At 38.2% G+C, this 12,018-nt stretch overlaps 1 protein-coding gene across 1 annotated transcript in view; it reads left to right on the plus strand.

The window, feature by feature from the left end:
- Positions 1-2: 2 nt before the first annotated feature.
- The window catches only part of LOC145497982 (uncharacterized), a 12,721-nt gene continuing 705 nt past the window's right edge, over positions 3-12,018 (plus strand). Inside the window, exons 1-4 of the mRNA XM_081477855.1 lie at positions 3-82; positions 3,143-3,175; positions 9,518-9,982; positions 11,380-12,018. The exon at positions 11,380-12,018 is cut by the window's right edge and continues 705 nt beyond it. Of these exons, the coding sequence (XP_081333981.1) occupies positions 19-82; positions 3,143-3,175; positions 9,518-9,982; positions 11,380-11,666 (849 nt within the window). The 5' untranslated portion in view covers positions 3-18 and the 3' untranslated portion in view covers positions 11,667-12,018. The remainder of the gene's footprint in view (positions 83-3,142; positions 3,176-9,517; positions 9,983-11,379) is intronic.

A 12,018-nucleotide genomic window follows, 5' to 3' on the forward strand; every position in this document is an offset into this window, starting at 1 on the left:
GCAGATGAACTATTGACTATGTTTATCACAACTAGAGGGAAAACAAGTCCTAAGGATTATCTGGTTTTGCTGTGCTTTTCAGGTATGAGCGAACATTCAGGTTTTTTTAGTGTTACTTTGACATGTTTGTTTTGATGATCAGTGCAAATGCAATATCAGTTTCTTAAACATGCCCAAGCCAAAACTTAAGATTCATGTTGTTTTATTTCGTTTGGCAGAATTAGATCAAATCTTAACTCACCGAGCAAACTATGGCTGCCGTCTATCTATTCCTCATACATCGAATATTTAGATAATATACTTTTTGAAATAGCAGTACATGTATCAAGTACGTTTTACACCGAGTTTTAGTACAATTAAGATACAAGTTTTAAAAAAAAACTCGCACTAAAATCGTCCTTGACATACCAAAGACCAACGGCCGTCACTAACGAACACTTAAGGCTGGGTCCATATGATCCCTATGTTTGCTGCAATTTCTACGATCGTTGCGGTCGGTTGAGCAACTCTTCTGACTGCTGCTGGTTTCCATACGATCGATACAATCGCTATGATTGTCGAATTAGAAGTGAAGAACTAAGGCCCCAGTTATATGGTCTCAGGTACCCGAGACAACCCAAACTCCGAAGCAACATTAGCGAGCGTTTAAATGTGAAAACGTAGTCTGTAGGCCGAGTCAAAGTTGACCTTGCATGACTATTCATAACCCATATTGAATAATCAAATGTGCAAATATCTCTCTTTCCAGTCTTTGAGGTTCCCTCGGTCATTCGATCACAGTGGGATTTGCCGAGTTAATCTTCATTTCTTTGATACGAATTTCTGCTTCGAATCCAAAATCTAGGCATTACGTGACACTCGCCACGCCGAGAGTTGTCCCGGTAGTAGGCCTTGGCGGATTGTGCTAGCATAATTTTTGGCATAATTGGAGCAAAAAAGCATAATTTTTTAAACGAGCACTGCTACGGCATAATTAGCAAATTTTAGCACTTTTTAGAGTATAAATTCATAAAATTTAGTAAATATGGTGTATTTCCTACGTAAATAAATTAAATTTAGGTAGTATGTTCTTGCAATGCGTGTTTTAGCAACGCTAATAGTAGTATTGACTTTGTTCTGACATGCTTAACTACTAGGCCTCTTTTGGCGAATTCTGGCGAATTTAGCGATCAGCAGGACAGCGCTCTTGCAGACTATCTCCAGGCCAGCGTAATGTTGCAGTAAAATAAGCGCTGATGTTGACTTGTGTATACTATTCTTATCCATGTTTATTCAAGCAATTATTGGTGCTGAAAGAACTCAGAACTGTCAAGACAAGTTGATTTACTTCGTGGCTTGATACTTTCAACGTTATAGTTCGTTATAGTTTGAGTTAGTTTAAGTCAAGAGAGTACTATATTCTTTTGGTTCAGTCAGTATATACAAGTGTGATCGTTAAGTCGTTGAAGGCATTTTACAAACGGTTCAGAGATGCGAGCGGCTAATTTGGACAGCTGAGGGTCGAGACAAACTGCCATAAAACACAAATAAATTCACAACAACAGTTTATTTGAAAAACATCATAATTTGGTGTTGTTATTGCGCGCCTATATGTACAGAATATACGTCATTTTGTGAGCATAATTTCGGAAATCAGGAGCATAATTTGGGAATTCTCGCATAATTTTGGCATAATTTGGCAAAATTTCGAGCACTGCTAGTAGAATAATATGCCACTTTTAGGAGCACAATCCGCCAAGGCCTACCCGGTAAGGGGAGCCAAAGCGTTTATATGAAGAAAAGTTGTCCCGCTTGCCAGGGTTACCCTACCTGCCGAGACGAGACAACTCGCCAACCCGAGTTGTCTCGCCCCCCGAGACGGGTTCGCGATCCTAATGTAAACGGTTGGTTGAATTTTGCAAAGAAATAAGCTAACAGGTACCTCGGTGAAGGTAACTCGGGGGAAGGGTTGTATCGGGTACCCGAGAACATATAAATGGGGCCTAAGTCTGTCACCGACAGGGATCGCTACGGTCGCCAGTGAGTGGTGTCATACTCTCATATGATCGAAAGATCGCTGAATTTTTTTTCGCAACGATCGTAGCGATCATATGAAAACCAGCCTTAACATTCAAATGCTGAAATGAGATCTATACGCAGCCATACACAAAAATAAGGTACTTTTAGTATATTTCAAGTTTTTTTGTGTACTGATGCGCTATTTGGATTATTTTCCTCAGTGTAGGGATAACTATAACCTTCGTTTAGTTTAGTCGATTCGAAACATTTCTACTACTAACGTACGAAATTTGCATATGACATTACGCTCCACGAGATGTGCATGTTAGACAAGTTTTATCACATCCCTCACTTGGCTCTGAGTAAGTATAAAAGTTAACCTCATTCAAATAGTCCCGGGTCCCGGGGCAACTCTCCCCCTCCCGAAGCAATTTTATTGAGCGTTTATATACGAAAACGTTGTCAAAGTCGACCCTGCACGATCATTCAATAATCAGCATTTTACTCGCCCACCCGAGTTGTTTCGTCCCCCGAGACGGTTCGGCGATCTTCGCGTAAACGGTTATTTTTCAAAGAAATAAATGAGAATTTAGCTCGGCAAGGGTAACTCGGGTAAAGGGCTGTCTCGGGTATCCGAGACCATATAAACGGGCCCCAAAAGCAAGCGCCTGCTGGAGGACTTGCAAGCCTGGTTAATTAGAGATTTATGACGCGAATGACAACGTTCATAAAAAAAAAAAAAAGCCACGGACTTATTAGGACAGTAAGCCATAAAATGAAAACGAAAGAAAACCTTCAAAGATGCATCACGCGGTATAATAATTTAGACAGTCAAATATTGGACCAGTAATGGAGCAACCTGATCGGTTGTTTTTAGTTGCTGGTCCTCTCACCTAATATCTAGTGCTGTCTTGTTTTTTTTCTTTCATGTCTAGCCTAGATAATAGCAGTTTAGTCACAAAATAGAATTTTTCCTCTGATATTGATAGCAACTTGCCCGTATGTCAATGCTTTTTGAGGTAACATTGTGCTTTTATTTAGAACATTCCATATTTCTTGTAATTACGTAAAAATAAGTTTATGCAGAAAAGTGGTTATGTTATGTGTCTAATCGATTGCAATTATTTTTTTTTTTTACTGTCAGCATTGTTAGTAAAAAGTGCAAGATCAATAGAAGGTAAGCTCGATAAAAACTGTTAAGGAAAATTTAGTATACATACCTTGTAACTTTTATACGCACTTCTTATATGAAATGCGTAAAATACCCTGAAAAACCAATACCGCAATCTCAAATGCTGTTTTGGAGCAACAATGATTAGAAGGTGAAGGGAAAAACTAACCAGAAACAATGAATTAGTGCTGATTAATGACAACAGTTTTTTCAAAGTTGTATGTTTGAAAATCAATTATATTGGGAAGACATTTACACGTGGATATGGATACAGTTAGCTTCTGAAGCTCTCCTCCTCTTTTTACTCATATGCTAACTTAGTCTAAAGATGAACTTCCCCAGTATCGGTGGTTTTTAAATATGTCGCAAAATCAAAGATTGTCTTATATAATGTTGAATCTTTGAGACCTTTAATTGTTGGCGTCGGTAAAAGAAAAATTAAATATGCCACGGGGTGAACGCGAAACGAATCTTGGGATGGTTTGGGGGTTGACGCCGCTAAAGCACTATGGTAATAAGTCACTATGGAAATAAGGTGTAAACTTAAATGTTTGTATAATTAATTAATTTCAAATAATTAATTTGGCTTCCAGCAAGAGGGATAGGATGGGGTAGGTACTTGTGGGCACTTCATAAAATGGATCGCACATGTAGCTACGTTACTTCTTGGATCTCTTCAAAAAGCTATATATTTGTTTCAGAAAGTCCCTTGTTCTCCTTGTGGTACTTTTCTCTTTAGAACAAAACCAATATTCGCTCTAAACGCATGCGCAGATTAATAAGCGTTAGTGTCAACTACATATCAGATGAAAGATACATTTCATAGAAGATCACACACTGCCGTTGCGCGCTTCTCCTTGTGGTAGAACCCTAATATGTCATACGCATGCGTTCTAGCATCGTTAGCGCGATACAAGAATGCTACTGTGACTGCGTGTCTTTTGGAATTAGGCCTAACTTGGTTCAAGAAATATCATCTGTTGTTTCCAAACCACACTAATGCGTTTATTTCATTCTTTAATTGTCTCTATCAAAGAGACCAAAATGTTCATACCCTCAACCGAACCTCTCTCGAGTAAGTGGCATTAAAACCTGTCAAACTGTACAAAAAACCCAGGAAACTGCTCAAATATTGCTTCAGACTCCGTGGCACCTACTGAAAGCATCAATTTTGTCAGTCTCTGGGGGGACTCGTTCACCGATGTCGGTCAAGTAGCGCTGTTTACTTTGAATACCTCCGGTTGAAACGCTTCTCATTTCTATTAATCGATATCAGTGTGTATTTTAAATTTAAGTGGTTTATTGTTAACACCAAAGGTGGCAACAGAACGTGCTGTTCTGTGACAATTTGATAATTAGATTAGTTCTTGATAATCGGTGAAAAGAAAATTTGCGTGTTAAATAAAGCAAATCGTTCCTCTTCCATTTCTACATCCGACATTCAACTTTCTTCCATTTATCTCCAGCTGTGAAAAAAATACAAGCACATCTCCCGTGTGTTTTCGAGAAAACAAGAGTATCAGGTTACATACCTTTGCGAGGAAAACAAAAGTATCAAGTTACAAACGTTTGCGCGAAGAGTAAAATTGTCACGTTCGCTACTTACATGTATTATTTAATCTGAAAGGAGCAAAAAATCAACGTAAAACATTAAAGTAAAATTCGAAAACTGTCTTGGCAAAGAGTAATTAACTGTAAGTTATTCTTGGACTGTGAATGAAAATACTCACGTCAAACATACACACTGCTAAGATTATGTCTCACCAAAATCCCTAACTGCCTAACAAGGTCAATACAAGCCAGGAGTGAATGGTAGGGGTTATACAGGAACTGTGTTATGAGTACTGCGTCAGAGCTATACATTACACTCTGCACTATCTGAGATTGTCTTACTAGTTTTGTGTTTGCAATTGCCATTTGCAAACTGAGAAATGACTGAGATTTCATGCACAATGTACTTCTTGTTGCGTTTTCATCCACTGTCCACACTAAAAGGATCGAAAACACTAATCGTTTTCATCAAGCACCAATACAGTTTAGGAGACGGATACCGCTCACAAAATTTTAATTTAATACAATAAATTAGTTAATTGCTCATGCGCAGTATGGCGCAAGAGTTAAGAATTCGGCTCCGTTTCTCCGTTTTGGTGTCACATTTGTGCACGCAAATTTATGGCATGCACACATTTACCACGCTCTTTGGAGCTCCGTCCGCCATATTGGATTCTTCAAGAAGGTGCCGTTTTTTCGCAAACGTTGTGCTTTTTCCCTAATTTGATACGGTGTGAAAGTACCAATCAGTACTTTAGTTCGTTGTTGAGATTCTGAACTGGCATGTGAGCATGCATGAACAGCAAGAAAGTGTTTCTGGAGAGGTAAGCCATTGTTTATGTCGATCGCAATCTGACAACATGACAAGTCTCCAATTTATTAGGGTTTTGGAGATTCAAGGACATATTACAAAGAATCATTTGCTAAGAACGTGCTCTGTATACTTAATCTTTTGGTCAAAAAATGCTTCCTGTTCGTGTAAATGGACGTGTTTAACAAAACGGGCAGGTAATAAGCCACGTCCGATATAAGCTTATCAATATTCTAGCATGTCTCCGAGGATTTCAGGACAGAATTTTCAAGTTTCTTTTGTCCCTCAAATCCCAAAAGATACTCGGTTACAAAGAAATCATTTTAAAAGAAAAATAAATGCTATAACTTGACGTTTTGGCGTTATCTTGTCGCCATTATCAAATGCAGATTAAAGTCGTTCAGTTCAGTTATGGTTATGTACTAGCTTAGGTGTTACAGTCCGTTTACTGAAACCGGGGCCACCCAGACAATGAAAACCAGTCAGATGGTAGAACTAAAACAATAGATTCCAACATTTTCAAATCCAGCCAAATGTCCTATTTTCAAATCCAGCCAATCAAATGTCCGGTACAAAACAATGAAATCTCAACCAGTTCGTTGTGATACTAACGCGATTACGGTGTCGCTTAAGGTGGCTGGTACCAGATTTCTCGCGCGGGGAGTAGATCACCATCGTGCGTCACGCGTGAGAAACACGCACGATAGAGGCACGAGATTTTTAAAACCCGAAAGACCAAAACAAATATGGCGGCGCGCGGCTTTTTTCTCGCAAGGTAACTTTTGTACTGTTGGAGACGAAATTCGCATATAAAGGAGGTTTTACCTGTTGGAACAACTTTAGTCAATTCTGTGTATTTAAGAAAAATTGTTTCGGGAATCCAATGTTTCCCAACTTTCAAAGGAAACTCGATCGATCGTGCAGCCACCGAGAGCGTATAAAGGACTCGTAAAACATAGCAAATCTACCCAGAATTTGCGTCAAAATCCTACAGAGTAAGCTCAGGAGGTTGTCTTTAACGACAACTACAACTGTATATGATGTTTTAGCAGCAAACGACAGCAAAAAAAACAAAACGCCTGTTCGGAGCCCGCTCGCCCGCGCGGCGCGGGCACACGAAGCAGTCAGCGGTGGTCAAAACAGCTCATGAGCAACTGCTGAACTTATAGAGTCTGGATTTTTGAATACGTGTCTATGCGCGTGGGAATAACGGGACTCGCGAAGGCTTTTACATGAAAACAAGCCCGGTGACCCCTTCTTTTAATTGTTTTAATATAATATTGTTATTGAGAGGAAGCGTGAGAAAAAAAAAATTTAAAAATTGTAAGTAGGAAATCTGCACTTTGTTCAAATTGTCGTTTTTCCAAGTTTACAAGAAATCGGCTCCGTAAAATTGTTTTAAAATTGTTGTGCATTTTCATTTTCAGATGCCAAAAGCTATTGATTAAAAAAAAACTGGGGGTCACCGGGTTAATTTTTTAGTTATTAGTGACATAAGCAAAAAATCAGGTTTGGAAAATCCTTTGGGAATGTTGCCATGGTAACTGCTGACGACAAAATAACAGCTGTTTTAGGTGAAGTACAAATTATATAATCCAAACCTACAAAAATATTACAGTGGCCCTGGTCTGCCTTTTTGTTCTATTCTTACAAAGTTATGAGCCGTCAAAAACCTGAAAACTGGTACGAGCCACCTTGATAAATTGTCAAGCTCAAGCCGTTAGTAGATTCGCGTGCTTGCGGGTTTAAGAAGAATTATATGGTGCACTTTCTATGGGGTCGTTGGTTGGTTTAGAAAATACATTAAAAGAAAAGCTGCGCAAGAGTGTCACTCGTAAATTTATATCGCCAGCAGAGTGAGTGGTGTAGGGTTTGAATATTGTCGCGGCTGTTTAAAAAACACCCTTGAAATGGTCTCAGAGTAGTTTCGCATGTGGACAGGTTCGAAATGTACGAATTGGAAAGGGATTATTTTCGAAGTAACTAAAAGAAGCTGAAAGCAAACTTCAAGCAGGAGAAATGAAAAGGACTTGTAACCTAAAATCTTTGTTCGAAATATCTTCGATTTTTCCATCCAGCGGATCGTCTTTTGTTTTTTTCTGAGTGAGTGATTTTACACGCTGAGGCTTTGATAGTACAACACGGAAAAAATTCGTTTGAATTTTCCATGAAGATGTTATTTCAATACACTGATAACCCAGAAACGGAACTCAAGCGCCGCAATGTACGGTGAACGCGACGGTTTTTCCGAGAGCTGCGTGGTGGATAACCGAAAGCTTTGTAAAAATAGAAACACCCACAGACAACAGGAGCGGAGTTTATTTTGTAAAAAAAATGTCAATATCTATTATTCTATGATTTTAAACAACAGCCGTAAAAGTGAGGCCGTGTGTTCACAGTGGAAAACGATGAATCTAATGAACTTACCACGCTTGTCAATGTAAAATCTGAAGTAAAGTGACGCAATATTTTCTAACGCGAAAGTTCTAACGGCTTGAGCTTGACAATTTATTAACAGACACCGTAACTACGTAAGCATCATAACGAGCAAGTTGAAATTTCATTGTTTTGTACCGAACATTTGATTGGCTGGATTTGAAAATGTTGGAATCCATTGTTTCAGTTCTACCATCTGATTGGTTTTCATTGTCTGGGTGGCCCCGGTTTCAGTCAACGCACTGTAAAAAGGAATCCACCAAAAGTTGGAGTAACAAGTGGACTAGTACTTTTTACCGAGATTATTTACATTGTATTGGAAACTTCTGTGCGACTCTTTTAAATATCTTCTCAAAAGAAATCATTTCTAACAACACCAAATGTGGAAAATACATTTTGAAGTAATATATGAAACACTTGAAAGCACTGGTGAAATGAAACTGATGATGAAATTTTACCTAGGCTTTACCTGACGATTTCTCTGAACTTTGAAATTTACTTGCTCGAGTTCCCAAGAGAAAGTGTTTTTGGTGTTATTTCAGGCAACTGTTTATATCTTTAGCCTTTAGAAAATGCAAAAAAGGACTGTAAAAGGACTGTATTCTGGTGCAAGGTTTGTGCCCATTAAAAACTGAAAATACTCGATTTCCTTTCGGGATCGAGTCAAGAAGAATGTGACGAACAATTTCAGGTAGTAAAACACTTGTGTGTTTAAGTTTTTTCCTTTTTATTTTTCTGCTTCTTCGTTAGTCTAATACACCTTGTAGTTTGTATCAGTTGTTGAAACAGTAATTTTCAGCAACATGTGTAAGGGTATATATATATATATATATATATATATATATATATATATATATATATATAATACTATTTTAATTTTCGGAAATATGGCATTGCATGATATAACTTACAAAAAAACATCAGGTGCCTACTGAGGAATACTGTTATTTTATCAAGTTTCAAGTATACTTTAAAATCAAATTACAAATATAATAAAAATAAGGCAAAGTTGATATTTGTTACAATGGCCCAATGCCAGAATATAATTACTCCTAACAACTAGCATAAACAAGTCTAACACTTGAACAAAAAATGCCTAAAGAGATTTAGTTCAGAATTGCTATGAAAAAAGATATTTCATCTAATTCGCAATTCTGATCGTTTAATTCTCTATGTATAATTTTTCTAGTCGGCTTGCTTTGTTATTCGCCTGACGATATCCTAGTGATAAAGATGGCATATTGCGTTACAGAACTTATCTTCTCTCCTGCATCTTAATTATCTATATCTTAGATCTATGATGCACTTTTTTCAAATTAGTATTTTTCCCGTATTATTTCTAGTTGTCAGATGGCAAACGTTTTCAAGTTGCTTGTCTGACTATGTACGAATTGCGTATCTATTTTACGACTTGTAACCTCCTGCACATGAGTATAGGCTACTTGAAGCCTCTTGTTTTAGTTATTTTATTTCTTGTTTCTGTATTCAGTTATTTATTTATTTATTTATTTATTTATTTATTTAGTCATTTGTTATTGTTTTTGTTAAAGTTTGCAATGAAGATGTTTATCTTGGTGGAAATTTTGGAACTCACAAAGGCACATTTTCAAGCCCAGGCTACCCTTCAAAGACCTATCCAAATAAGGAGCGTTGTATGTGGATAATCAAAGTCCCACTTGACTACCGTGTGAAGCTCTACTTCAAAGATTTTGATGTTGAATATTGCTCAACCGAAAAAGAAAATTGCACCTGTGACTACGTGGAAATTTCTGATGGACAACTTCTAATAGATAAGCCCCTTGCAAAGTTCTGCGGCAGTGAAATACCCCCCGATGTTACTTCCAGTGGAAGATTTGTCAGAGTTGACTTGGTCACAGACGAACTGAGTACTCGTAAGGGATTTTTGGCGCAATTTTACTCTGTTTCACCGGATGGCGTTACGCCCTCCAGTCTCAATCTTGATGCTGATAAGCACGTAAAATCTTTACCAACATCCACCGACCTGCCTGAGAAAGGTAATCGCGTACTTTAAACCTTGCATACTATTCATCAGCTGATTAGATATAATTTCCTAATAACCTATATATATATAACCTGCAAGGCACCATTTGTATCTGTGCTGCGTTGTCAGGGACGTGTCTACTAGTCCAGCCACCGACGGAACCCATTTCCGTTAGGAACATTTCCTGTATACATAATGATATAATAGTAAAACGACTGCAGTTACTCAGACTAGGATTTAAAACATTGTAAGTCACGTTTTTTTTCTTTCGAAAAAACATTTCACAAAGACTCATCGTGAGGTCTTGTGCTTGAAGCGTGAGAATTCAAGATTTTACTGGCACAAAAATATTGCTTCTTTTGACAACATAGAAGACGAAGAACCTTGTCGAGGAAAAGGTTGTTGTTGTTCATCGTGGTAGATGCAATAATAAAGTGTATTATCGTTTGTCTCACGATGTAGTCATTTGAGATGTACATCGCGACGTTTCGACTGCTTACTGCTAGTCTTCGTCAGGCGATAAGGTCGACTGATTGCACGGTATCACGAAGAACCTTACTGGTGTGATCATTGGTTGATAAATCTGAAATTTACCGTATTTTCTCGATTGAACGCCCGCAGGGTTTAATTCAAACTTGGCTTTGGTGCCTCCCCGTTTATTAAACTGCTGCGTGTGTATTAAGTGTTTTTATTGATTGTTTTCATTGGTATTATACCTATCGCTCAATACAACTCATGAAAATTTGAGAGGCTTATTTACAACTCTTCCTTGGAGACACGACGTTAAATTGAGAAAATACGGTACTTTCAAAACGCGAAATGAATGCGCCAGGTAATTCACAACTATACAGGAAATAGATTCCCAAGTAGTTTCCTTTTTAGACCAGAGGTCTAACGGCCTGTTAAAGATTGCTATTAAAGGAGCTACGTCACGAATCCTCAACGACATATCTAGAAACGTTTTCGTGCCATCTTTTTTTATTTTCGTTTTCTTGTTACTTGTCTGGTGTTATTCTACCTTGGATTGTAAGAAACTATTATTAAAGGTTTCCTTCAATTTAAAAGTGGATAGATGGCTCAAAATATCGTGGCACAGCTCCTTTACTTAAGTTTGAATAGTGACAAAGAGAGAAATACGGTATGAACTTGAGTGTTACATGAACCTTTTGACGTTTTTTACACCACTTGTCTCGGACTCAGACGTCTTTTACCTAATCGTTTAGCCTGAAAAGGAAAGGCTCCATTGGTAAGGGTGGAAGCAACTTCCCTTAACTAAATCTGGAAAAGTTGTCAATCATCGTTTGAAAACAAGCCTTAAAACAAGTCTTAACCCTAGTTCATGATGCCGGGGATTAAATGACATTCACTTCTGTTATATGCTTATCAATAAATTTGTTTTGTTTTCCTCAGGTGGCAACAGTACTCTCATGATCGCTGTCATGTGCAGTCTTCTTGGTGTCGTACTGATCGGTTTAATTCTCCTCTTTATTTACGTTAAGAAAAACAAACAAGCTCGACAAAACCAACCAAGACGTGCACAGCAACAGTTGACGAGCTCGGTGTCAGGTCAGGTTCCTTCTCACAGGAACCATTCAGAGCTTCCTCCTCCTCCTCCTCCTTACTCATCCGTTGTAGCTAGTGCACCTCCTCCTAACACTTCATCTACCACAATTCCGGGTCGTCCAATACACACGTGACCCACCGAGATTGTGTCATCATCGTCACCATTCCCTGCGATGTGACTCGTGATGCCTCAAAAATCTATAATGTCAAGAAGATAATTACGACTCCAAAACCACGAGATGCAGTTCGCTACATATGCAATAGAGTCCTATAGTTGTTTGGTCAGGGTAAAAAAGCTTCATGTCAGTTGGCTCAGGACAGTTTTACAATTAGTCCATCAGCTGAGAGCCAAAAAATTTGGGTTTATGGCTCACTTGAGGGGAACAGCCGAAACATGTCTTAACTTAATCTTTGACTATTAAGCATCATAAAAATGTATGATAGCAAGGATAGAATGGTAGCTTTCACTTTGTAAATCCAATTTTA

Source organism: Orbicella franksi, chromosome 9 (genome assembly GCF_964199315.1).
Source record: "Orbicella franksi chromosome 9, jaOrbFran1.1, whole genome shotgun sequence".
Classification (NCBI taxonomy): Eukaryota; Metazoa; Cnidaria; class Anthozoa; order Scleractinia; family Merulinidae; genus Orbicella; species Orbicella franksi.